The sequence below is a fragment of the Heloderma suspectum genome, chromosome 5, assembly GCF_057233095.1.
Source record: "Heloderma suspectum isolate Gila_16-S chromosome 5, 16-S_ref, whole genome shotgun sequence".
Classification (NCBI taxonomy): Eukaryota; Metazoa; Chordata; class Lepidosauria; order Squamata; family Helodermatidae; genus Heloderma; species Heloderma suspectum.
The window spans coordinates 235232713-235259936 of NC_139462.1; the positions used below are offsets into that span (position 1 = coordinate 235232713).

At 56.4% G+C, this 27224-nt stretch overlaps 1 protein-coding gene across 2 annotated transcripts in view; it reads left to right on the top strand.

Annotated features, from left to right (window-relative positions):
- Nucleotides 1-27224, top strand: part of LOC146345412 (arf-GAP with GTPase, ANK repeat and PH domain-containing protein 3-like) — a 123267-nt gene that overhangs the window by 75593 nt on the left and 20450 nt on the right. For both annotated transcript variants that reach the window (XM_084859715.1, XM_084859714.1), the window contains exons 6-11: nt 1206-1340; nt 1872-1999; nt 7548-7703; nt 11967-12059; nt 17499-17603; nt 20170-20338. In XM_084859715.1, the coding sequence (XP_084715841.1) occupies nt 1206-1340; nt 1872-1999; nt 7548-7703; nt 11967-12059; nt 17499-17603; nt 20170-20338 (786 nt within the window). The remainder of the gene's footprint in view (nt 1-1205; nt 1341-1871; nt 2000-7547; nt 7704-11966; nt 12060-17498; nt 17604-20169; nt 20339-27224) is intronic.

Below are 27224 nucleotides of genomic sequence, written 5' to 3' on the forward strand. Positions count from 1 at the left end.
TCAGTCATGGGGGACAAGAGGGGCCTAGATGGAATCCCAAGGTTTGTAGATGCAGAAAAACGGGTTTTGGGGGGTGGAAATAAGGGGTCAGAATTCATAGAATCATACCATAATAGGGTTGGGAGAGGCTTACAAGGCCATCGAGTCCAACCCCCTGCTCCATGCAGGAATCCAAGTCTGAGCATCCCCGACAGACGGCTGCCCAGCTTGCTCCTGAATGCCTCCAGGGGGGGGCATTCTCCCCAAACAGTCCATGAAGTGGCCGCACAGTGTCCTTTTGGGAGGGGAGCAGGGGAAATGGAGGGAGCATCCTCACGGGGCATGGCTGGAGCCCAGGACAGGAGCGCTCGACAGGACAGCTCTTTGTGGCATAACCCGGCTGCAGTCAGCAGTTTGTGCAACACAACCCACGTTCCTGATGCCTCCGTACAGTCTGGCATCGGACGGCGGGCTGGCTGCCGAGCAAGGGGGCAGACGCGAGAGGCGTAGCAAGGGACTGTCGTGCGGAAGAGCCGTTTCTCGCACACAGGCCCTGACTCCAGTGGGGAGGGCAGCAGGGGGGCGGGGGTGATTTCTGGATCCCGAGGGGAAAGCTGAGGAGTGGCTGGGTTGGGATCAAAGTGACTGGCAGGAAGAGGCTCCCCGCCCCCGGCATGCTTGATGAGGGGCACCGTCCCCGTGCCAGGAGGCCTTCCTGGGTGCCACCTCTGAGGGAGGGAGGGGGGCCTGGGCTTCCTTTGGAAGGGGGTCTGCTCCTGCTCCTGGATGCCTTGTGCATGTGGCCAGCAGGGGGGTGGTCTGCGCATGCACACGCAGGGGTGCTTCTGCTCCCAGCAGAGGGGTCCTGCTGCCTGCCCTCGCCCCCCACTCCTGCCGCTGCTGTGCTTGGGCGGGGGTCAGAGCTCCCCGTTGCATCCAGCAGCAGCCAGAGGCGGGGGCCGCTCAGTGCTGCCGCCCTGCCCTCCTCCGCCCAGGCCAAGGCTGCTCGGCCTGCCTGCCTGCACCCCTCCCCCAGCCTAGAGGGAGAGCTTCCCACCCCCCACCCCACCCCCGGCGGCGGCCCAGGCCACCTGGCAGCTGGGGGCTCCGAGGGAGGCGGCGGCCAGGCCCCTCAGCACTGCCTGGCGTGGGCAGCAGCCAGCACCCCTTCCCTGTCCGGGGCAGGCGGGAGGCCGCCGGCTCCCCTAACCCCCCCTTGTCCGCAGATGCTATCAGCGCCACCAACCCCCGTGTGATTGACGACTCGCGCGCCAGGAAGCTCTCCAACGACCTGAAGCGCTGCACCTACTACGAGACCTGTGCCACGTACGGGCTGAATGTGGAGCGGGTCTTCCAGGACGGTGAGCGCGGGGGCGGCAAGCCCGTGAGGGCGGCAGGGCTCCTGGGGCGCGGGGGCGAGCCCGCAGCCTTCGCCCGCGTGCTGGCTCCCGGCCGCAAGGCAGCCCGTGGCGCCGCCTCCTTTTCCAGAAGCCACGGGGGGCAGTGGCTGCTGCGGCACTGCGCTCGGTAGGTCGCTGGCGCGTTGCACACCGGGCGCCCTCTGAGCAGCTGCCCAAGCGCGGCGTGTGGCGAGAAAGGGCCGCGCCCTCGGCTCTTCTGCTCCGGCCCTTCCAGCCTCGCTCGGGGCTAAGCCCCTTCCCCCCGAGTGCCCTTTCCTGTCCTCTGACCTACTCTGGGAGCGGGGGGAGGGGAGAAGCCCCGAGATGTGGCCCCCCCTCCCTGCGCGCGGAGTGTGGCTGCGCAGAGGCATGTGGCGTCCCTGTGGCTGCAGCTCGCCCTGAAGAGCCAGTTGAGCCTGTGGCGAAGTGCCCCTCGGCCTGAAGAGGCCCGATGGCCCGGCACCACACGAGCGTCTCTGTCCTCCCTTCCAGTGGCCCAGAAGGTGGTGGCCTTGCGCAAGAAGCAGCAGCTCTCCGCTGGGCCCTGCAAGTCGCTGCCCAACTCCCCCAGCCACTCCTCCGTCTCGGCCGCCTCCATCCCCTCCGTGCACATCAACCAGGTAGGGGGCCGGGGCTTGGCTAGGGCCTTTGGGCTCTGCGGCCTGGGGCACGGGGAGGCCGCATGCAGGCAAAGGGCTTCTCATGAGCCCCGGAGGCAGAGCAGGTCATGGGCCGCTTCCTCTAGCCCTCCACTGAATTCGGGAGGGCTGCCACAGTTGGAAGGGCCCCCCAGGCCCTGCATCGGACATCCCGCCTCTCCCTGAGGCTCCTGGGGTGGGGATTCCAGCACAGCCATCCTAGGCAGCCGCTCTGGCAGCGCTGCTCGCCCCAGGCCCGCCGCTGTTTGGGATGTGTGAGCAGTGGGCAGCCGCCCCCCCGCCCCCTCAGCCACGTGGCTGCGCACCTGGCTACGCGCGGCCACAAGCGGTCACGTGGCGAGCTTCAGGCGAGCGTGGCCCGAGGCACCCTCTGGCGCAGGGAAGCACTTCCTGCAGAGCTCCATTAGACAAAGGGTCTCTCCCCACTCCCTGCTGTGGGTTTCATCCACCCCAACGAGCCCCCACTCCCTTGAGGGTTGGTTCACCCTCCCAGGAAACTTGGCTTTCCAGGCTGTGGCATTGTCGCAGTGCTCCCCGCCCAGTTCTCAAGCATGTCGAGGCCACTCCCTTCTTTCTGCAAGCCGGCTACCTTGCAGGACTTTGGGCTGCTGTTACTATCTAAAATGTTGACACCCATGGTTTGTGGCACCCTGCAGAGTCCTAGTCCATCCCTTCCCTAAAGCAATCCTGTCTGCACCCTGTCCTGTGCTGTCTTGGTTGGACTAGGACACCGAACCCCCCCCCCCCCAAATATGGGGATGATAATACCTACCTTGCAGGGTTGTTTGGAGATTTCTAACGCATGAGATTTTTTTTTTAATTGATTACTTAAATTTCTTAATCACCCATCTGGCTGGTCACCCAGCCACTCTGGGTGATGTACAATAATACAAACAGTTTAAAAACAATAAAATTACACATTAAAACAGCATTTTCTAAAATTTCCCTAGCCCACCCAAAACGCCTGCCTGAACAACCAAGTTTTCAACGCGTGGCAGAAGCTCATTAAAGAGGGGGTATGGCAGAGTTCCCTAGGGAGGGAGTTCCACAGAGTGGGGGCCACCACAGAGAAGGCCCTCTCCCTCGTCCTCACCAGTCTAGCTGTCCTGGCTGATGGGACAGAGAGAAGGCCATCCAAGGCTGATCTTGTTGAGTGGCCTGTCTGGTGTTTCTGGAGGTACTCCTTAAGATAGGCTGGGCTGGAACAATATAGGGTTTTAAAGGTCAAAACCAACACCTTGAATTTGGCCCAGAAAACAACTGGTAACCAGTGCAACTCCTTCAGCCCTGGAGTGATGTGATCACACTGGTGGCTGCCTTTAATCAGGCGAGCCGCCGCGTTCTGCACCAGCTGCAGCTTCTGAACCATCTTCAAGGGTAACCTCATGTAGAGCGCATTACAGTAGTCTAGACAAGAGGAGACCAGGGCATGTACTACCAATGGGAGCAGATGGTCGGGAAGGTGGGGGCGCAGCCACCATATCAGATGGAGTTGGTGCAGTGCTGTGCGGCTCACAGCTGACGCCTGAGCCTCCACGGACAGCTGGGAGTATAAAATGACCCCCAGGCTGCGGACCAGGTCTTTCAAGGGTTGTTGTTCAGTCGTTCAGTCGTATCCGACTCTTCGTGACCCCATGGACCATAGCACGCCGGGCCTTCCTGTCCTGCGCTCTCTCCCAGAGTGTGCTCAAGTTCATATTCATTGCATCAGTGATGCTATCTAGCCATCTCATCCTCTGCCGTCCCCTTCTCCTTTTGCCTTCAGTCTTTCCCAGCATCAGGGTCTTTTCCAGAGAGTTTTCTCTTCGCATTAGGTGGCCAAAATATTTCAGCTTCAGCTTCAGGATCTGTCCTTCCAATGAGCACTCAGGGTTGATTTCCTTTAGGATGGACTGATTTGACCTCCTTGCAGTCCAGGGGACTCGTAAGAGTCTTCTCCAGCACCACAGTTCAAAAGCATCGATTCTTCGGCGCTCAGCCTTCCTTATAGTCCAGCTCTCACAGCCATATGTTACTACTGGGAAAACCATAGCTTTGATTAGACGGACCTTTGTCGGTAAGGTGATGTCTCTGCTTTTTACTATGAAGTCTAGGTTTGCCATAGCTTTCCTCCCAAGGAGCAAGCGTCTTTTAATTTCATGGCTACAGTCACCGTCTGCGGTGATCTTGGAGCCCAAGAAAGTAAAATCTGTCACTGCTTCCATTTCTTCCCCTTCTATATGCCAGGAAGTGATAGGGCCAGATGCCATGATCTTAGTTTTCTTAATGTTGAGTTTCAAACCAGCTTTTGCACTCTCCTCTTTCACCCTCAAAAAGAGGCTCTTTAGATCCTCTTCGCTTTCTGCCATTAGGGTGGTATCATCTGCATATCGGAGGTTGTTGATAATTCTCCCAGCAATCTTAATTCCAACCTCTGATTCATCCAACCCGGCATTTCTCATGATGTACTCTGCATATAAGTTAAATAAGCAGGGTGACAATATGCAGCCTTGTCGTACTCCTTTCCCAATTTTGAACCACTCAGTTGTTCCATGTCTGGTTCTTACTGTTGCTTCTTGACCCTCGTACAGGTTTCTCAGGAGACAGGTAAGGTGGTCTGGTACTCCCATCACTTTAAGAATTTGCCACAGTTTGTTGTGATCCACACAATCAAAGGCTTTAGCGTAGTCAATGAAGCAGAAATAGACGTTTTTCTGGAATTCTCTTGCTTTCTCCATGATGCAGCGAATGTTGGCAATTTGATCTCTAGTTCCTCTGCCTCTTCGAAACCCAGCTTGTACTTCCAGTAGTTCTCGGTTCGCATACTGCTAAAGCCTAGCTTGTAGGATTTTGAGCATCACCTTGCTGGCATGTGAAACGAGCACAATTGTGCAGTAGTTTGAACACTCTTTGGCATTGCCCTTCTTTGGAATTGGAATGTTAACTGACCTTTTCCAGTCTTGCGGCCACTGTTGAGTGTTCCAAATTTGTTGGCATATTGAATGCAGCACTTTAACGGCATCATCTTTTAGGGTTTTAAATAGCTCAACTGGAATACTGTCATCTCCGCTAGCTTTGTTGTTACTCATGCTTCCTAAGGCCCACTTGACTTCACTCTCGAGGATGTCCGACTCAAGTTCAGTGACCGCACTATCATGGCTATCAGGGACATTCAGATCTTTCCTGTATAGTTCTTCTGTGTATTCTTTCCACCTCTTCTTAATCTCATCTGCTTCTGTGAGGTCCCTGCCTTCTTTGTCCTTGATCATGCCCGTCTTTGCACAAAATGTTCCCTTGAGATCTCCGATTTTCTTGAAGAGATCTCTAGTCTTTCCCATTCTGTTGTTTTCCTCGATTTCTTTGCATTGTTCATTTAAGAAGGCCTTCTTGTCTCTCCTTGCTATTCACTGGAACTCTGCATTCAGTTGGATAGATCTTCCCCTTTCTCCCTTGCTTTTCACTTCCCTTCTTTCGTGAGCTACTTGTAAAGCCTCATCAGACAGCCACTTGGCTTTCTTGCATTTCTTTTTCTTTGGGATGGATTGAGTTGCTGCCTCCTGAACAATGTTACGGACCTCCGTCCATAGTTCCTCAGGCACTCTGTCTATCAGGTCTAATCCCTGAAATCTATTCCTCACCTCCACTGTATATTCATAAGGGATATGATTTAGGTCATACCTGAATGGTTTAGTGTTTTTCCCTATGTTCTTCAATTTAAGCCGAAATTTTGCAAGAAGCAGCTCATGATCTGAGCCACAGTCAGCTCCAGGTCTTGTTTTTACTGACTGTATGGAGCTTCTCCATCTTTGGCTGCAAAGTACATAATCAATCTGATTTAGATATTGAGCATCTGGTGATGTCCATGTGTAGAGTCGTCTCTTGTGCTGTTGAAAAAGAGTGTTTGCTATGATCAGCGTGTTCTCTTGGCAAAACTCTATTAGCTTTTGTCCTGCTTCATTTTGTACACCAAGGCCATGCCTGCCTGTTATCCCGGTGATTTCTTGACTTCCTACTTTAGCATTCCAATCAATCCCCTATGATGAAGAAGACATCTTTTTTTGGTGCTAGTTCTAGAAGGTGTTGTACCGATCAACCTCAGCTTCTTCGGCCTCAGTGGTTGGGGCATAGACTTGAATTACTGTGATGTTGAATGGTTTGCCTTGGATTGGTACTGAGATCATTCTATCGTTTTTGAGATTGTACCCCAGTACTGCTTTTCCCACCCTTTTGTTGACTATGAGTGCTACTCCATTTCTTCTAAGGGATTCTTGCCCACAATAGTAGATATGATGGTCACCTGAATTAAATTCGCCCATGCCTGTCCATTTGAGTTCGCTGATTCCCAAGATGTTGATGTTCAATCTTGCCATCTCATGTTTGACCACCTCCAGCTTACCTTGATTCATTGATCTGACATTCCAGGTTCCGAAACAATATTGTTCTTGACAGCATCGGATTTTCTTTTCACCACCAGACACATCCACAGCTGAGTGTCCTTTCGGCTTTGGCCCAGCCGCTTCACTCTTTCTGGCGCTACTTGGAAATACCCTCTGCTCTTCCCCAGTAGTATATTGGACACCTTCCGACATGAGGGGCTCATCTTCCGGCGTCATCTCTTTTAGCCTTGTGATACGTTCCAGGGGGTTTTCTTGGCAAGAATACCGGAGTGGGTTGCCATTTCCTTCTCCAGTGGACCATATTTTGTCAGAACTCTCTGCCATGACCTGTCCATCTTGGGTGGCCCTGCACGGCATAGCTTATGGCTTCACTAAGTTACGCAAGCCCCTTCGCCACAACAAGGCAGTGGAGCCGTACCCTGTTCAACACCAGGTCAACATCCCCCAACCTCCTCTTGTCTCCCACCAAAAGTACCTGGGTGGGGCTGAAGTGGGGGGGGGTCTGTGGGGCTCATGCTGTGGCATGGAAAGACTCAGGGTGTGTGTGTTAATTTGGTCCTGTTTAACTACAGAAACTACACCAGCTGGGTTCTAGACCCCGTAGTGGGTAGCCAAGCTGAATCCAAACAGAAAAACATCACCAAAGATCAATGCTTTATTTAAAAAATTTACAGAAATTAAGAGAAGGTCGCGTGTGGTTGTATGTGCATTAGAAGCTGTTCCTGTGATTGGATTTTTTGCGGTGAAAGATAATGTAACGTAAATAAGAGTAACTCCTTATTTACTGTTATGTTTTAAGAGTAACATGAGACTAAGAGTCTCATGTCATGAGTGGGGGATATAGCCCACTCCCTCCCCCAGAACACCACTAAACCACCACTGCCACCACTGAACTTACTTGGGGGGCAGGCCAAGGGGAGTGACAGAAGCCCCCCCTAAAAATTAAGAAACCATTGAGGACCCTTTCAGTTTGCACCTTTTCTGGTGGGTTCTGTGGTGAAGGCCGACTTGTTCAGACGGAGGGGAGAGCTGGGTGTGGAGGGACTTGGATGTGGGGGGGTCCAGGGGCCTTGAGCCAGCATGTTTGTCCTTTGGCCCTGCATCCCACACTGCCCCCCTTCTTGCCCCCCCAGGCCGCTAATGGGAGCGGGGCCTTCAGCGACTACTCCTCCTCGGTGCCCTCCACCCCCAGCATCAGCCAGCGGGAGCTGCGGATCGAGACCATTGCTGCCTCCAACACACCCACGCCCATCCGCAAGCAGTCCAAGCGCCGCTCCAACATCTTCACCGTGAGTCCGGGGCGGGGGGGCAGGGGGCAGCTCCTCGCAGCCTCCGTGCGAGTGGGTTCTGCTGCATTGCGTGGGCCGTCCGCATGGAGTTCCCTGGGGGGGAGCAAAGGGCTTGACCCAGCTGGCGTTGGGGTCCTGCAAGGGCTCAACCCTGGCTCCCGTGCTGCTCCAGGTGTTCGTGGTCGGTTTGGCGACAAGACGCTCATCCTGTGTGCAGATGATACGAAATTGGGACGAACTGCAAACATGACTGAGGACAGGCTTAAGCTTCAGGAGGAGACTTGGGAAACGGAAGGGAGTGGAGGATGTAGGCAGCTGTGTAGTTCTTCGCTTCAGCACAACGTTTTTAACTCTCTTGGGTGCACAGAAAGATCTGGGTTGTTTTTGCTAAGTGAAAAATGAGAAGGGTCTAGTGAGTGGGAGCTGAGATCCTCATATTTTAAAAGTCCCGTTCTTCTTTCACTGTTCTGCCAGGAAAGTCCACATTCTGCAGGAAAAGTCACCCTGAAATACGGTTTTTGTGGATCTGCTGAAAAGTCAGGAATCTTTTGCAGAGACCTGGAAGGGAGGGGGAGGTTGTGCCAAGTGCACGGAGGCCAGCCTGGATAGGAACATCGGAAGCTGCCTTATAGCAACTCCGCCCCCTGGTCCATCTAGCCCAGTATTGTTGACACTTGCAGCAGTGGCTCTCCGGGGTTTCAGGCAGGACTTTTCCCTACCTGGACTTGCTGCTGGGAATTGAACCTGGGACCTTCTGCATGCGAAGCAGGGGCTCCACCATTGAGCCACAGCCCCTCCAGAGATGCTGTCCAGTCTTCAAGGATGTGCAAGATGGGACTTCTGTCTTTAGGAATTGTCAGGAAAAATGATGGCTCCATATTTTTAAAAAAATTAGCCATCACTTCAAAAGGAAAACCCCAGTTACTGGTTATGATATTGTGGAGTTTTCCCACAGAGTACAGAAGAGGTAATACAAAAGTATCTGGGGGTGGGGGGGACTTTAGGAGAGAGAGAAATATTGGGTGGGCGGATAACAGATTCCTGGAAGGCTATTCTGAAGAGGGGACAAGAAGCAGCAAAGGCAAGTCCAGGCGCGAAACAGCCCTGGCACCTTTTAAGAGGTGACCACCCGTTCAGGCTTCAAAATAGGTACCTTTCAAGGAGGGAGACACTGAGAGTGCATTGCCCTCTGTGTCGTGCTGAAGCTGAGGCCATGGGGGCCATTGCAGCTCAGTGGCAGAGCAGAAGATTTGCATGCAGAAGGTCCCAAGTTCAAATCCCAGCAGCATCTCCAGGTAGTGCTGGAAAAACTCCTGCCTGAAGCACCAGAGAGCCTTTGCTGCCAGTCAGTGTCGACAATACTGGGCTACATGGACCACAGGGGTCTGACTTGGCTTCAGGCAGCTTCCTAGGTTGCACTAAGGCCATGGAAGGACTCTTCAGGTGCGAGGAGGGGCTGTGAGGGGCTCCATAAGCATCCCAAAAGGCCATCTCTTAACGGCAGGAATCCCCACAGTTGTCTCTCCGCATTTCTGAATCATCTGTTTGAAAAATGTCACTGGTATCTTCTCCACTGCCTTGACATCTTGACCTTTTCAAGGTTTCTGGGTCCTTGAACATGAGAGAAAATTCCAGCGAAGCTGCTCACACGCTGCCCCCCCAGCCCCCCCACACAGCCCAAAAGCAGCTGGGCAGCCCAAGGGCCTGGGAGGGGGGTGGGGGAGACACCACTTGAAACGGGTCTGGAGTGGGATGCAGACCAATGCGAAGTGTGTGCGTGCGTGCATGGGGGGGCCTCTAGAGAAGGGCACCTTTGGCTCTGCTTTCCTCGTGGCCCCCAAGCATGGCAGGGAGGTCTGGTGCAGGCTGGAGCTTGTTTTCTGGGGGGAGCGGCCTTTGCAAGAGAGAACAGGGCACTCCCCATCAAGGCGCTTGACCAGCAGCGGTCTCCGGGGCTTTACCCGTGTATATGCATGTCCACACACACATTTGCACCGGCCTTTCTGGGCCTCAACACTTTCCCCACTGGTGGGGCTGCTGTGCTCCTGCGGCAGCCACAGTTGCTCTCATGCCTGCTCCTGCTTGCTTTGATGCCCCGCTGCACGCGGTTCCTTCTCCCCTCCACACATGTCCCACCCCTGCTTGCTCCCACTTGCTTTGGCTGGCTGTGGCTCATTCCTGCTCCTGGCAGAGTCTCGTGGCCGTGTGGTGCTGCACGTGGCTGCTCATTGGTTTGCTCGCTTGCTCGGCCCATCGCAGCTGTCCGTGGCCTCCACTCGGAATGGCTTGCTGCAAGTGCCCCTGTCACTTCAGGCGTGTCCTGGGCTGGCCATGGATTTGCGTCCCACCACGCTTGCCCCATTTGCTTAGAGCCATGCCGACTCAGGGCTGTGGCACCCTGCCACACGGTGGCCCTTCCGGGAGCAGTACTGGCCGCGGGGGCTTGTTTGGCTGTCATGGCTCATGGGGTGGGACAGGGAAAGATAGTGTGGGGGGGAATACTTGGTTGCCCTCCCTGGAAGGGAGGAGGAGTGGGGGGCCTTTCCTTAGTCTACCAGGACCCTTGCTCGGGACTCCCTCCCCACCTTCCATCCTGTGTTTCTGCGCCACTCGTTCCAGAGGCTCATTCCGAATGCCTGCTGCGTCCCTGTCTCCCCCGCCACCGCCGCCAATCATCCTGCTGCTTCCGCCCCTCCCTGGCTCGCTCGTCCTGCACGCCTCCTTTCCTCTGCGCCACCAAGGGACGAAGATGGTGTCACGGTGTCTCTGGCCAGCAGGTGGAGGCAGACGCCTGCTTTCCGTCCACCTGGCCCGCCTTCTTTCTTGCCTTCCGGCCCCGCTGCTGCTGCCCCCCCCCAGCACGGGTCTTTGATTGTCTGTCCGTGCGTCTCTCCTGCCCTGCCTTCGACAGACAGACAGACGTCCATATTCTGAGTCTAACATGCCAAACTCTTTATTCTTTCGATATTTGCAGATATGTGCCACTGTTTCCAACTTTTCATCAACCAAAAGGCCTTTTCAGCTCCTTCCAAATTAGAAGATCCAAGTGGTTCCCCAGCAGGCACCTCAGTACCAATTCTCTCACTTTTCATTGCCTCTCCAGGGCCGGATCAGGGACAGGCAGCGGGAGTGATCTCAGATTAGCAGCCTGCCCTCCCTAGCCCGCCTGCCTGCCTGCCTTCCCGCCTGCCTGCCTGCCGCTTGGGTCCCCCTCCGCCCGGAGACACGCAGGAGTCTTTATCCCCTCCCCCCTCTGTAAAGTCTCTGAGAGAGCCTGCGCCGGCCGGCCAGCACAGTCAGCTGGGACTTTGCTGGCGCGCCAAGTGTCCGCGTGCAGGAGACAGGAAGACCGACTGCGCCGCCCGGAAGTGCCAGGAGATGGAGGGGCCAAGGGACACCTTGCCGCCGTTGGCGCCCGCTGCGTGCTCTCCGCCCCCCGCCCCCGCATGGACTCCTCCTCCTCTTTCTCTCCTCCTCCTCCTCCAAGCAGAGCAGCCGCCTGTGGCTTTTTGAGCCCCCCTCCCCTTTGAGCTCCGCTTGGGAGGAGAGGGTGCTGCTGGCTCTTTCTGGCCCCTCTTGAGTGTGGGGGTGCCGCCGCCGGCTGGTGTGATGGACAAACAGAAGGGCTTGTAAGACTGATGGACCATTGCCTGGAGCCCGAGGCCGCTCCCTCCCGCCGTTCTTGTGGTTCTGAATGTATTGATTGTGTTCCATGCCGTGAATTTCGCGATATCCTCCACTGTCTCTCAAGCACCTTCAATGGACAGCTTCTTGGCAGACTGTAGATTTCCACCTTTATTTATTGATCCATTTATTTATTGAGATGATGATGATGAACTGGAGTTATTGCGCTCTTTCTCTCCCCCCCCCCAGAATCATGTTCTAAATGTAAAGTAGCTGTTTCTTGTCGATGCTCTTTTGTAAGGGCTAACAGTGGCCCAGTGACATCTGCGACTTTGTATGGTGCCCGTGTGTTCACCAAATAAACGGTTGGATTAGTGGGGCTGGTGCCTTTCTTTCTGGGCTTCCGCCGGTGCCTTTGCTGCTGCTGCTATTGCTGCTCCCATCCACGCTCAGCCCATCTCACCCCATCCCATGCTGCTAACGTCTGTCACTGCCCCCGGGGGCCGGGGGGCCCTGCGTCTGCACTCTGGCCTGGGGCTGGGGCAGGGGGCAGGCAGGGGCTTCCCGGAGCCGCAAGGGGAGGTGCTGTCTCCCGCCCCGCCCCGGAGATCTAATGCCCGCGTGTCTCTTCTCTTCCAGTCTCGGAAAGGCACGGACATCGAGCGGGAGAAGAAGGCGCCAGAGTGCAAGGCGGACACTGTCGGCAGCGGGCGGGCCATCCCCATGAAGCAGGTTCGCCTTTCTCTCCGCCCCCTGCCCATCATAAGGGGGCTGCCCTGCGGCTCCGGGGGGGGCAGGTGGGGGGGCTCCCACCAAGCCCGTGCTGGTGGGCGGAGAGAAACAGATGCAGAGGAAGGTTGTGTGGGGCTGATACACGTTGCCTTCTCCCTCCCCCCAGCAAGAAGCATCTCTGTGTCTGGCCCATTGTGTCTCTCCATGCAACTGTTGCCCTCACCAGCACTGTACCGTGTGTGTGTGTGTGTGTGTGTGTGTGTGTACGTGCACACGTGCCTACAGTGGGTGTGAGGTCATGGGAGGAACGACATTTGCTGCACTCTTTGAGGTGTCCATGCTAGGGTATTTCTGGGAATCCATCTTGCTTGCTTCAGCACTCATGAAATGTCTGACCATCTGGGGGTGCTGCATGCAGAGGGCTGCTGGGCTCAGGCCTTTCCCCAAATGCTAGGGGTGTGGTGCTGGTTGCAGCTACTCTTCGGTGGTGAAGTAGAGGCACTCTGGGCATGCTCTGAGACACTCTACTCCTCCCCTGTCCCAGGAGAGAGGCCTGCGTCCAGTGTCGGAGGCAGTATGCCTATGTACACCAGTTGCTGGGGATCACGGGTGGAAGGGTTGCACTTGTGTCCTGCTGCCGGGTTCCTGGTCGACAGCTAGTTGGCCACTGTGTTAACAGAATGCTGGACTAGATGGACCCTTGGTCTGATCCAGCCCAGCTTTTCTTACGGCATTGTAGACAGACAGGTGCTGGGGTGTGGCCTTGCGGAATGGAACCCGGGCTCAAAGACACACTTCCCCAGGGGTCTCCCAAGCACTGCGGTGGCTGTCTGTGCTCAAGCAGCCCCTGGTCTCGCCACATCCCGCAAGGCTGCTTCACAGCCCTTCCGCCTGGGGACAGTCTCCGCAAGACCGCTTTTCTCCTGGCAGTGTCGGGGGAGTGGCGCCACCTTGTGAAGGAAGCGCCCGCCCCCCCCAGGTGCCTGTGGCTCCCCCTTGCGGTGGAGAGGCCTCTTGGAGGGAGGTCTCCTACATGGCCAGGCAGGGCTGGTATGGTGACAGGCCAGGCTGGCTGCCAAAGTTTTTCTGGAGGAGCTGTGTACCGGCAGACGTTTCTGCTGGGATTTAGTGCAAAAGCTCTCTTGCGCCAAGCACCACGAATCAAAAAGCACAGTGTGGCTGTTCCATCTTTCCGCCCGGAATGGATTTTTTTCTTTTAAGAAGAAAAGATGGGAAAGCCAATGGGAAAACACGGGAGGGCTACAGATTGAAGGCGACATTGTCCAGACCCCCGTAAATCCCGTGAATGAGGCAGGGCAGTTGCACAAGAAAAGCCATTGGAAGGACCCTTTCAGAGCCCCTGGCAGTCCTGCTCCCCTCCCCGTCTCCCTCTCTCACACATACACATGCAAAATCCCAGCAGCTGGGTCGGTGGGAATTTTAAGGAGACAAAGTACAGGAGGGGAAAGGGTTAAGCATCCTCCCCCCTCCCCCCTTCCTCAGTTTAGAAAGCCTTCCTGGGAAAGAGAGGCGGGGGCCAGGCGAGGCGCAGCTGCAGGAAGGGCCCAGCGACAGGCATCTCATTCTCATTCTCGGCTTCTCAGCACCCCGCCCCCCGCGCCAAGGACTTGCCGAGGCTCTCCGGGCTGATGGTGTTTTGGGAAGTGGGGGGGAGCTTCCTTCTGGGGTGCCTGGACACTTCTGAGTGAGCTCTGTAGCGCTCAGACTGGCGGGGAGGCACACCGCCATCTGGTCCCGCTCTCAGCCACGCGTATTTCCACAAGGCTGACAGAGCGGTCCCCACCCCCTGCCAGCCCCCAGCCCACCCATGCCTGAGGGACTGGAAGTGCTGGTTCCAGGGAGTGCCACGCAGGGTCCCATCACAAAGGCCCCCTGTCGAGGTGGAGAGCCTTGCGTGGATGGTCCCCGCCTGCCCTGCCCTGCCCTGCCCCCCCCCATCGTGAGGCGCTCACACTGGCCCTGATGCCAGGCAAATGCCTAGGCCTGGCCTGGCCTTGCCAAAGAGAGGATCTGAGCCCACCGGGGTGGGGGTGGGGGGTGGACTACCCAGGCGAGGCCCCAGTCCTCCGCCCATCCCCACACATGTTCCCAGCAAGCTTCCAATGCAGGGGCTGGTTGGGTGCTGGAGACCGCCCCCTTGAGAGGGAGAGGGCAGGGGGTTGTTGCTTCAGCCTCCGGGCAGCTCCTGCTGGTTCTCTGGAGGGGCCCAAGCCCAGCGCCCCCCAAACCTGCCCTTTGCTGTAACCGCTCTAGCCAGGAGCCCTTTGCCTGCCCAGCCCCTTGGCACCTGATGGCGACCCCCACCCCACCCCCACCGGGGCTGCCTGCTCCAGCGCAGCCTGGGCCGGGTGGCTTTTCCTTGGAGGGAGCCGGGATCACGCTGGGAGCTTAGATTACATTTAAATTGCCATTTGCATTTTCCAATCAATACGCGACTTTACAATTAAGTTTGGTGTTAAAATTCTTAGCGAAAAGTGAGTGGAAGGGAGATTTGTGGAGCAAACGAGTCCTGTGGGGGCCGTTGCTACTCCCTGCTTCATTACCCTGCGCATTGCTGCTGCCGCTGCTGCCACCGCCATCCTTGCACGTGCCGCCATTGCGGCCTCCTTCAGCCCCACTCTCAGGGCGAGCGGAGGGGAGGGCGAGGAGCGCTGGGGGGCCTCCCCCAGCTCAGGGCACCTTTCCCTCCCCGGAGGCTGGGCTGCTATGTGCACTCTCTGCCGGAAGGGGGAGAGGAGCGGAGGGGCCACAGCCAGCTGGAGAGCGAGGGGCAGGTGGCCCTGCTCCATGGGGCTCGGGGGGGCCCTCTTGTGGCCGGGGCTCGCCCACCTGCTTACCCACCCAGCCGGGCGGCCTTTTTCGTCCCCAAAGGAGTTCTGTGCAGTTGGCAAAGACACCGGCTGTTCTGCACTCTGTTGCGCCTCAAACGTCAGGCCTCTCAACCGTCCCCTCTTGGTGCATCACAAGAGTGGCCCCCCCCAGCCTCTCCATGAGTGTTCCCCCCCATTGGTGCTGCAGCAGCAGCAGCAGCAGCAGCGTCCTTCTTGGGGCTCAGGAGTGGTGCTGTTTTGCCTTAGCAGCTGTGTGTGTGTGATTTCTTCTCCTTTGGGCAAAGAGGGTGTATGGGGAAAGGGAAGATGGTGAGGTTGCAAACTGATGGGGAGAAACTGGCCTAGCCTGCTCCTGTGCCTTAAGCAGTGCCATGATTGTAGAAATCAGCAGATGAATCTGGGGGTGAGCATCACCCCCTGACCAGGCGGCTGTGAAAGTCAGAGGAGCAGGAGCCAGGAAGTAGTTGGCAGCTTCAAGGGGAAGGGCCTCTTCCCCTCCCCCAAGTCATCCTGTGCATGTGGTGGGGCTCTGAGTGAGTGTGTGTGCGGGGGGCACCCGGCCAAAGGGTTCTGTGGGGACTAGTTGAGCCGCCCCGACCCACCCCTGTTCTAGCTGCTCCTTGCTGGCGGCTGGGCAGCTCCCGCCAAATCCAGATCACTGGGATCCCGTGGTGATCAGGATTACTGTTCTCCTGCAAACAATGAGGAACCGCCCCACCCCCCAGTGCTCCTGATCAGGATCCATGGGGTGGGGGGGGGGTTCATTCTCAGCCTGCTCCCCAGCAGTCGCAGTCTGGGGAAGACTTCCCTTTCCCTGCCGCCATTAGCAGGAGAGAAGTGGTGGGGTGGGGTGGGTTTCAAGTGGCTCTAAGCTCGTCTCCCCCCCCCGCCCCCCTGATCCAGGTGGTGCTGGGGAACTGGGCCTGCAGGACTGCCTCTCCTTGCACGCCCTCCTCCCTCACGTCAATGGGCTTTCTGGAGTGGAGGGGTCCTGGGGAAAGGAGGAGGCGTGTGGACTGTCAGCCCTGTGCGGCTACTTCCCCAGCCCAGTTGCGGTTGGCAGGGGGGAAGCCAAAGTGGTCAAGGGAGAAGAATTATTCAGCAGCAGTTCAGCAGGGGCGGGTCAGGTCTAGGCAAGCGCAGCATGCTCTTGTTGGGTCAGGAGGATTGGCTGATTCCCGGGCCAGGGAGTTTGCCAGTGACTTGATCCCCAGCTGATTTGGGATGCGGATTTGGGAAAGTGCCAAGAGACATTGGCGAGATTCAGCCTTCCCTGGCACAAGGCACCTAGTGTGGGGGTTCCTGGCCTTCATGCTGATCCAGCGCCCCCTCCGTGGCTTCCTTCCTTCCTTGGTTTTTGGGTTTGAGGGGGGCGTGAAACGTTTGATGTGCTGCGTTCCCTACCCTTGAAATGGCAGGAAATGAGTTGCTCAAAAGTGGATTCCTGAAATGGGAACAACATTAGTTTTTTGTGGCAAATGTGTGGGACATGAGTAGTTTGCAGAGAAGAAGCTGTGGGCATTTGAGTGGCAGCATGCTCCCTGGTGGCCAAGTGCTTTGCAAAGGCACCCCAGAAAGTGGTTCTGGCTGAGGGTGCTGAGCACTCAGAGGCCAGCTTCACAAAAGGGCTCAGTTTCCCTTTTGCCAAGCTGATTGCGCACTGGCATCGTGTGTGCAAGGCACAACGTGTGGGAGAATGAAGCACTGTCTGTGCGGAGCTGGCCACTGTTGGGGACGGATGGTGGGCCTGGTGGGGCGGCTGCCCGTGTTCAGTGGCAGGAGCCTTCTTCGCGCCCAGTGACCGTCCTCCATGGCGCTTCTCTGGAGATGGCGGGCAGCAAGCGGGCCCAGGACCTCTGGACGATGCAAGCTGCCTCTGGGGCCTGGCCGGGCGGGGGGTCGCTGCCTGCCTGGGCCCCTCGTCATGGGGCTGGGTCAGAGGGCCAGCAGGACAGTCAGCTGGCTGGCTGCTCCTGCTGTGGAGATCCCAGCCTGCTGCGCTGGGCCTGGTCCCCTAGCCAGCCCTCCTTTCTCCCAGGGCAGCCTCACAGCGTGGCCAGAGGTTCCCAGGCACGCAGGCAGCATTTGGGGAAGATGCTTCCCACATCTGTGCTGCCGCAGTCCCTCTGCCCAGCAGTGCTGTGGGGCAAAACTTCCCCCCCGATCTTTCCAGCGGGGCAGGGGGGACAGTGAGTCAGCAACCCCCGTTTCCCAACAAGCCGTGCAGGAGCCAGCTTCTCCCTTGCACGAGGGCTCTGCCAGCGGGACAGGGCCTCCTCCTCCCACCCTGCAGGCTCTCGCTCATACACGCCCAAGGACCCGGAGGGCGTGGTGGGGCGGCCGCTGGCCTCGTGCAGCGAGGAGCAGGCTGAGTCCTGCAGCCAGAGCCTCCCCAGGCCCTGGGTGTGCAGGGGCGGCCTTGGCTGGCCTGGGGGGCTGCCAAAGAGCAGGGTGAGATGTTGCCCTGGTTCGGGGCTCCCCACGCAGAGGCCTCTGGCCAGGGCAGGGCAATGCCCAGCCCAGGGGGAGCTCCTGAGCATGTGGGCTGGGCAGGGGCCTCCTGAGCCCGTCGCTGTCTGTCCCACAGGGCGTCCTCCTGAAGCGCAGCGGCAAATCTCTGAACAAGGAGTGGAAGAAGAAGTACGTGACCTTGTGCGACAACGGCATCCTGACCTACCACCCCAGCCTGCACGTGAGTGGCTCTGCGTGAGGGGCTCGGGGGGGGGGGGGGCTGGTGTGCCATCGCCGCTCAGCTCTTTGTCAGCAGCGCGTGCGTGGCCCCCACCCCATCCATCTCTGTCGCCCCCCCACTGGGGCGCTAATGGCTTCTTCCGCTTCTTCCGCTCGCTCTTGAGCACAGTTTGCTGCTGAGACGGAGAGCCACGGCGGGCGCGAGGCGTGGCTCCTCGCAGGGCAAGGCGGGGGACGAGTGGGGGACGGGCCTCCCCGGGGGGCCCTGCTCACACTGTCCCCTCAGCCGCCCGCCCTTCGCTGTCCTCTGGCCCTGGGCCTCAAGAGTGCTGTCGTGTGGGCCTGGGAGAGCATGGGGAAGCCTACTGCCCCCTCCCCTCCCCTCCCCCCACCCCAGTTAGCCGCTTCAGCCAGCAGTTGCAGATGGGCTCTGGCGTCCCTCAGCTGGATGGGCCAGCACTGGCCCTGGGCTGGGCCCCTCCTGAGCATCCGTGGCCCTTCTGGCCTTGATTGCATTTACGTGCAGAAGAGGGAGCAGGATTCGAGTCTTCAACAGTTGTGCAGGGAAGTCTGTCAGACTGCCCGGAGTGCCTTGCAAAGATGTGGAGAGACAGGCCCAGGGCTCAGGAAGAGGGGCTGCTCCGCCCCTCACGTCGCCCCCCCCCCTTGCCAGGCTTCCTGCCCCAGTCCTCTTCCCAGTGGACCCAAATATCCCAGATTACTCAACCAAATGCTCCATCCAGAGACCATAAATTATGCAGGCACGGAAGACGGTTATGCAAAGTATAGGCCTGAATGCAGACTTTTTGTGAACCACCCAGAGAGCTTCGGCTATTGGGCAGTATGGAAATGAAATGAAATGAAATGAAATAAATAAGTAAGTAAGTTTTGCGGGTGAGCCAAAGGAGAAGGTTGGAGGTCAGCTGTCCCGCCACTTTTCTGGGTGTGGGGGGAAGGGAGAGGAGGGGGGGGCATCAGAGTGGGAACACCTGGGAGGCGGTGCCCCTGCCTCGGGAGCGCCCTGGCCTCCCCGGGCTTGCTGGATGCCCTGCCTCCTCCTCTGGGCTGCAGTGGTCATCCTCCCTTCGGCCAGCTCAGGGTGCCCCAGAGCCCCAGAACATCTCCCCACCCCCGCCTCCGCCCTCCCTCCCCGCAAGCGAGGAGGACGTCGAGGCGGCAGTGCGAAGGAGGCGCCTCCCATATTGCAGCCATTGAAGCCATTCACACAATCACCTTCTGTTAATTCTATCTGCAACATCAATTAAATTGTTTGTAGAAGCTAATTGAATGTGGCTTAATCACACATCTTAATAGCTTTCCACGCTTTGAACTCGTTGTTAATTCCAGTAATAAAATGAAATGAGAGAACTGGCTGGGTAATTAGCGAGGAGGCTTGGGAAGAAATTGCTGTTTTATGGCAGGCAATAAAGGCACCGCGTTGGTGACCGTGGTGGTGGAGCTCCGGCAGCAGGCGGGCGGGCGGCCCAGCCAGCGCCCGGCCCCAGTTCTGCTGAGGCAGGGGAAATCCTGCCGCTCTGGTGGGGCCCCACGCTGGGCGGGGGCCTCTGGAGCGGGGGGCCGGGGGGAGCCCTTCTGGCTCGCTGCAGCCTGGGCCGCAACCCGGTCTGGGGGCAGAGGCCGGTGTGCCAAGGCCTCGCTGCCCCCTCACGCCTGTGCCAGGGGAGACTCTCCCTCCTCCTCCAGCACCACCTGCCTGAACCGAGGCGGCTGCAGGTGGAGCTGGCTCTGCTTGAGCTGTTCAGTGACCTCCTTGTGAACTGGAGCAGACGCACAGCACCTCTGCCTTGGATGCGGAACTGGGCTGAAGCGCCTTCCCCCTCCTTCTTGTGGCGTGTGGGGCCCTGGGGGTGGTCTGCATGTGCCGAAGGCACACTGGGACAATCCCCTTGGTGCAGCCCTGGGGAAAAAGGGATTCCCCGCCCGCCCGCGCGCTCGCGCACACACACACATGTACGTCCTCCGCTGCTGCTTCTCTGTTCCTAGGTGATGCTTTGAAATTGGAGAGGCTTGGAGGAGGAGGAGGTGGCAGCCAGAGGCAAAGATGGAGTGGGGAGGGAGCCGCAGAGTGTTCGGTGGTGGTGGGACTTCCCCAGGATGGGTATCCCGGGGGGTGAGATGGGGCTCCTGGGAGCAACCCAGGGGTGGGGGAGGGGGGCTTCCTTTCCTGTGCATTGGGGGAGCAGCCTTCCCCTGAAGTTTGGAGAAAATCACTCCAACTGGACCTCGGTGGGGGATCCAGAGATGGGAGGCTCTTTGCATGGGAAATGGTGCTGTTGCAGGAACAGTCCAGGGTGCAGCATTCTTTGTGCAGAAGATGAGGCCCAAAGCCTTTTCGGTGCTGGCTCCCCAGGAAGACCCATGTCTGCCCAGTTACTGGGCCAGGGCAAAGCTGGGGAGGAGGTCTGGATTGCTGGCTGTATTGCTCTGCCGGGGGGGGGGGGGGCCTTCTGCCCTTGAGGGAGGCGGCCTCAAGATAGGGCTGGGGCGGGGGAGGCTTCCCCGAGGGCGTGAGATGGGACTGAGCCACCTCCCTTGGCCCTCCGCAGGACTACATGCAGAACATCCACGGGAAGGAGATTGACCTCCTGAGGACGACGGTGAAGGTACCCGGCAAGAGACTGCCCCGGGCCACGGCCACCGCTCCCCCCGGGGCAAGCCCCAAAACCAACGGCCTGGCGAAGGAGAGGAGCAGCACGCAGTTCCCTGGCGGGTCCAGTAAGAGCAGCGCCTGTGTGCTCCGGGGCTCTCGGCAGGGGGCTCTTTTGGGCCGTGAAGCAGAGGTCCCGGTGGGCCTGGCACAGGGACATCCGAGGCCTGAGCAAGGCCCGGGCGGGAGCTGGGGCGCCATTGCCAGGCACTGGGGCCACCAGAGGGTCCTGGCTGGGCGGCAGAGGTGGCAGTGTGCCAAGTGCCTTTCTGCGCAGGTTCTTGGTGGGACCCCGCAAGCCGCGGCCTCCTTCAGCTGCCCAGCGGCACCGGCAGCTTGTCCCTGGCGAGGAAGGGCCAGGCAGCGGTCCGTGCCATGGCCACGCTCCCCCCCAGCGGGAGGGATGGCCGTTGGCATTGCCCAACTTTGGAGCGCTTGACTTCGCTGCTCAATGTTCCTCTAATGGAATGTAGATGGAATGATGGAGAGAAGGGGGAAGATGAGCAAAGTGCCGGCTCTATTAACGGTTTTCAGTGTCTAATTAAATGCAAATAACTAGCATTAAAGCCCCATTACAGCTGAGCATCTGAGCCCTCCAAAGTTGGGAAGTTTGCGAAGTGGGGGCTTCGTTTCTCGCACAAACGCAGCTATTACTGGCAGGTGGGCGGCAGCAGCATGGGCAGCACGCCAGCCAGGGGGACACTTCTCTGGCCAAAGGTGCCCACCCACTTCTCCCACATGAATTGTCTCACTCTGTGGCATGGGGTTGGGGCTGTGGGGCAGCTGGAATGCCGGAGAAGTTCCAGTCCCTGGAAGGATCCCCGTGGGGACCACCAGCTGTGCAACTGGAGATGCCCAATAGTAGGTCCCTGTCTGTCACTTGCCCCCCAGTTTTAACGGGGGCAAATGCAACGGGGTCCCTTGGGTGGCACCAGAGAGGCTCCCAGATTTGTTGAGGCCAAAGCTGTGTGCCCTGGAGAGAGCCGGCCCATGCTGCAGCCGGCCCGCTGAGGTGGCGCCAGATGCCTCCCAGTGGCGGTGCTGGCTGCAGCCGACAGCAATACGTGGCTGGTGCTTGTGGCTCCAGCTGGCTGTGAGGCCCCCAAGCCCTTCCGGCCACGCGGCTCCCTTCTTTTCCCATCCTCCCTGGGCCCCTCCCCGGCTCCCTCCCCACTGGAAACGGCTGGAGCTGGGCTCATGGACAGCAGCTGCCTTGGGACGGGCTCTCCAGCACCCCCCGGGTCTGCTCTGGGCCCCGTGGGCCTTTCCTGCAGGCCTGCCTCGAGGGCTTGTGTCCCCGTTGCCTGCAGAACGTTTCTGCGCTTCCCCTGCCCTGAGCTGGCTCCCCCACTGCTGTCAAACCTTGATGTGCCAAGAGCGGCACAGAGACGATGCCGCCATGTTCCCACCCAGGAAGGGCCATGGGTGGCGGGGGGGCATTGCTGGGGAGGGAAGCAGAATGCTGAGCAGCTGAGGCTGTCCGTGGCATTCTGGCAGGGCTTTGAGGAAAGCATGAGCTGCCAAGAGGAAGGCTGTGCTTCCTCCTGGGGTGGGGACCAGTTGGGATGCCTGTCCAGACTCTGTTAGGGGTCTGCTCCCCCCCCATGCTTCTGTCTCAGTCTGGAGCTTTGCTCTTAGTCCATACACAAGAGATTTGGGTCTGGGGGCGGGCAGAGTGTGCGGCGCTCACTCTCTCTGTGGAGGTGCCACTGGCAGGAAGCCCCTGGGCCGCTCATTTGCTTGATTGTTCCGTTCTGAGTGCGAGTTACTCGCAGGCACCCTGCCCTTCGCCCTGGCCATGCACAGGCCCTCCCCCCCCACATCCCCCCCACTCCACGGGGGCAGAGAGTGCGATTGGCTCCCCCAGGCCCGGTTGCTTTGCCTGCTGTGATCATGTCACGTCGGGCTCCGTCGATGTTAACATCTCATTATCTTTGTTACTGTAATTACATTATCCGCTGCTTTATGCAGAATTATTCTCCAAGGACTAATTGATGGATCCATGTTTAATTCATTAATCATTAGCATCAAATTCGACAATTACAGTGCACACTGATTGTGGAATTTCAAATGTAATGAGGGAAGAATTAACAAAGAAAAGGGAGGCTGCTTCCGCCAGTGCGCTGCTGCTCGCTTTGGGGTGATGGCCTTGAGGCGGGCAAGGGAGCCGCAGGGGCAGGGGGGCACCTGGCCCTGGCCACTTTTTGTGGGGCGTGGGAGACACTGAGGCTCAGCTCCCTCACCTGTGGAGCAACAGTTTTCTGAACCCCCTCCCCAGTTTCTCCAGCAGCCAAATGCACTCTAATGGTTGCTGTCTTCTCAAAAGGTTCTCTGGCCCCTCCAGGCTGCCCCATCTGGGGTTAGAGGCTGAAACAGCTGCCGTCAGAGGTGCCCCTCCCTTCCCTGCAGAAAGGCTGAGGCAGCTCCTGCGTGGGCCCCTGGGAGGCCCACAGCCTCTGTCCAGGCAGCCCCAGGGTGTTCTGGGCATTTCCTTTGGCACTTGTCTCAGTGACTGACTTGCTGGGTCACCCATTAACCCCCCCCCCCACACACACACACACACACACGCACTCACCCCATAGGAATTTTGGCCAAAAATGATGCACATGCAACACTTACTTTCCTGTCAAACATAAACTTACTTTTCTGAGTCAAGAACATGGCATGTGCTGTGTCTTAACCCCATCTGGCTTAGAAACAGTACACAGACTCTGCATGATTATCTTGCAGAAGAAACTCGCATTTTCTTAAAGAAAAGGCTCAGAAGATGAAACAGCCCTTTACTGTCATTAATCCAAATGCATTTACTGTCATTAATCCAAAAGCATTTGGATATTCTGTTAAACTTTATAACATCTTCAAACTCCTCACTAGTTTATAACCATAATGATAACCAGCAAGTGTCATAGTAACTAAGTCAAAGTAAGCTATCCTAAAACTGTCCTTATTTATTTTATTTATATTACACTCCATCTCAATAAATGATGCATTCTTGAAATTTCTCCCATCAGAATCTGTGCTTGAAAGCAATTCAGTCTGAGGGCTGAACAGATATGATGTTGGAGGACCAGGACTGGATCTTTGTGAAATGTTCTTTTTCAAAGTTCAAAGCAGCAGGGATGGGGCACAGCAGAGAGACTAATAGGGAGGGGGTTCTGGTTTTGATTGGATCAGCCATGCTGGGGAAGGTGGCATTTAACCCTTTCCACAGTGGCCTTTTCCCTGTCTAAATGGCTCCCTCGCGAAACGTCCGTTAGCCCCGTGGGGAGCAGGCACCTGTATTGTGGCTATAGTTTTCCACTGGGGACCTAATTATGATCTTCTCTTAAAATGCAGCTTTGAGAAGTTTTTTATTCATCATCTTGAAATAGACAACATTTTGTGAGATCTTCCCCCCCATTTTCCCCAAGAATTCCAATGTTTCCATTCAGATCTAGAAGAAAACAGTGGGGAGGGGGGCAGTTGCTTTACACTGTGGTTGGTTGTTGCTTTCTGGGCCTTTATATCTCTGCTCCTGGCTTAGGAGGAGCAGAGCCTGTGGCTCCATGGCGGAGTCCAGCCCTTTGCGTGTCAAAGGTCCCCATGTAGGAATGGGGCTTAGCTGTGCAGCTAATTTCAGCCAGATAGACACTGGAACTGCACGGGCCCTGCTTCGTTTGGGTCCCTACAGCCCCTGCCCCACTGGGGAAGCCCTGGCTCATGATTAGAAGTGCATTCTTGGGATCAGACCACACCATTGCATACATGGATGCACACATACCTAGGGTATATTTTATAGATTTCACTGACAAAAATGCACAACAAATACTATTAAAAGGTAGTGTGGTTGTTGTCGTTCAGTCGTGTCCGACTCTTCGTGACCCCATGGACCATAGCACGCCAGGCCTTCCTGTCCTGCGCTCTCTCCCGGAGCGTGCTCAAGTTCATATTCATTGCATCCGTGATGCTATCTAGCCATCTCATCCTCTGCCGTCCCCTTCTCCTTTTGCCTTCACTCTTTCCCAGCATCAGGGTCTTTTCCAGGGAGTTTTCTCTTCGCATTAGGTGGCCAAAATATTGGAGCTTCAGCTTCATTATCTGTCCTTCCAATGAGCAGTCAGGGTTGATTTCCTTTAGGATGGACTGATTTGACCTCCTTGCAGTCCAGGGGACTCGTAAGAGTCTTCTCCAGCACCACAGTTCGAAAGCATCAGTTCTTTGGCGCTCAGCCTTCCTTATAGTCCAGCTCTCACAGCCATACATTACTACTGGGAAAACCATAGCTTTGATTAGACGGACCTTTGTCGGCAAGGTGATGTCTCTGCTTCTTACTATGCTGTCTAGGTTTGCCATAGCTTTCCTCCCAAGGAGCAAGCGTCTTTGAATTTCATGGCTACAGTCACCGTCTGCGGTGTTCTTGGAGCCCAAGAAAGTAAAATCTGTCACTGCTTCCATTTCTTCCCCTTCTATATGCCAGTGTGGTACTTGTTAACAAAATATAACATGGATGAAGTAATGACATAAGAACATTGCCCACGTGTGACCATTTACATCTTTCTGCTGTAATAACCCCACCCGGTTTCTTCCCTTCCCTCTTATAGTTTTGGACTTTGGCATGATGTGTGTTTTGGCCATTGACTTGTGGCTGCACCTTCCCCCTCCCCCTTCCCATCATGTGTTTATCGCCCCACTCTCACCGTGACCTTTGACCACCCAGCCCAGTGTCCACAGCATGGGAACTGCACTCTTCCTGTGCTCCGGTGCCCCGTCTTGGACCCAGGACAGCACCTCCTCTCCGCTTGGGCTCCTCCTGGCCTTCTGTAGCTTTCCGTGCCACCTGCTGCGGAGTGCTGCTTTCACAATTCAACCAACCCTTATCATAGAATCATCGAATAGTGAGGTTGGAAGGGGCCTACAAGGCCATCGAGTCCAACCCCCTGCTCAGTGCAGGAATCCAAGTCAGAGCATCCCTGACAGAAGGCTGTCCAGCCTCGTCTTGAAGGCCTCCAGTGTGGGAGAGCCCACCACCTCCCTAGGCAAGCGGTTCCATTGTCGTGTTGTGTTCTATTGGTTCCATTGTCGTGTTGCTCTAAAAGGACGTTTTTCCTGATGTTCAGCCGGAATCTGGCTTCCTGTAACTTGAGCCCATTATTCTGTGTCCTGCATTCTGGGCTGATTGAGAAAAGATGCTGGCCAACCTTTCAAGGACTTGAAGACCGCTATCCTGTCTCCCCTCAGTCTTGTCTTCTCAGGGCTACACATGCCCAGTTCTTTCAGTCTCTCCTCACAGGGCTTTGTTTCCAGTCCCCTGATCATCTTTGTTGCCCTCCTCTGAACCCTCTCCAGCTTGTCTGCATTCTTCATAAAGTGTGGTGCCCAGAACTGGACACAGTACTCCAGATGAGGCCCAACCAGTGTTGAGTAGAGGGGAACTAGTATTTCCCGGGATTTGGAAGCTATGCTTCTATTAATGCAGCCCAAACTAGCAGTTGCCTTTTTTGCAGCCACATCACATTGTTGGCTCATATTCAGCTTGTGATTGACAACAATTCCAAGATCCTTCTCGCTTGTAGTGTGGTTGAGCCACGTATCCCCCATCTTGTAACTGTGCATTTGTTTTCTTTTTCCTAGGTGCAGAACTTGGCATTTATCCCTATGAAATTGCATTCTGTTGTTTTCTGCCCAGCGCTCCAGTCTATTCAGATCACTTTGAACTTTGTTTCTGTTTTCCAAAGTATTAGCTATCCTGCCCAATTCTGTGTTATCTGCAAATTTGATCAGCATTCCCTGCACCACCTCCTCCAAGTCATTCATAAAAATGTGGAAGAGCACTGGGCCCAGGACTGAGCCCTGCGGTACCCCACTCGTGACCTCTCCCCAGTTGGAGAAGGTCCCATTGATAAGCACTCTTTGAGTCCGATTCTATATCCAACTGTGGATCCCCCGGATCGTTGTTTCATCTAGCCCACTTTGAGCTAGTTTGCTCATCAGGAGATCATGGGGCACTTTGTCGAAAGCTTTGCTGAAGTCGAGGTATATGATGTCTACAGCATTCCCACAGTCCACAAGGGAGGTATCTTGATCAAAACATGAGATCAGATTCGTCTGGCAGGATTTGTTCTTGACAAATCCACGTTGGCTTTGAGGAATCACTGCATTGTTTTCAAGGTGCTTCCAGATGGATTGCATTATCATCTGCTCCAGAATTTTCCCAGGGATTGATGTCAGACTGACTGGTCTGTAGTTCCCAGGTTCCTCCTTTTACCCTTTTTGAAGATAGGGACAACGTTGGCCGTCCTCCAGTCGTCTGGCACTTCCCCCGTCCTCCATGATTTCTCAAAGAGAATAGACAGCAGTTCTGAGAGTTCTTCTGCCAGTTCCTTTGTTACTCTAGGATGCAGTTCATCTGGCCCTGGAGATTTGAACTCATTCAAAGTAATTAGGTGTTCCTTGACCATATGCCTATCAATCTCAAGCTGCAATCCTGCCCCTTCAGCCTGTACTTCATCATAGGCCCTCTTTTGGGAGAAGACTGAGCCAAAGTAGGAATTGAGCACCTCTGCCTTTTCTTTGTCATCTGTTATCATTTTGCCATCCATATTTAATAGCTGAACCACCATTTCTTTCTCCCGTCTTTTACTATGCACATAGCTGAAGAAAGCCTTTTTGTTGTTTTTAGCATCCCTCGCTAACCTCAGCTCGTTCTCAGCTTTAGCCTTCCTGACGCCATCCCTGCAATTCTGTGCTACCTGCCTGTACTCTTCCTTTGTTACGTGGCCTTCTTTCCACTTCCTATATGTGTCCTTTTTTGTTTTCAGGTCATCTCTAAGCTTTTTGTGAAGCCACATTGGCTTCTGTAGTTGTCTTCCACCTTTTCTTTTTGTTGGAATGGTTTGTGATTGTGCCTTGAGAATTTCCTTTTTTAAAAGCTCCCACCCATCTTGGACTCCTTTTCTCGTTAGCGTCGCTTGCCAT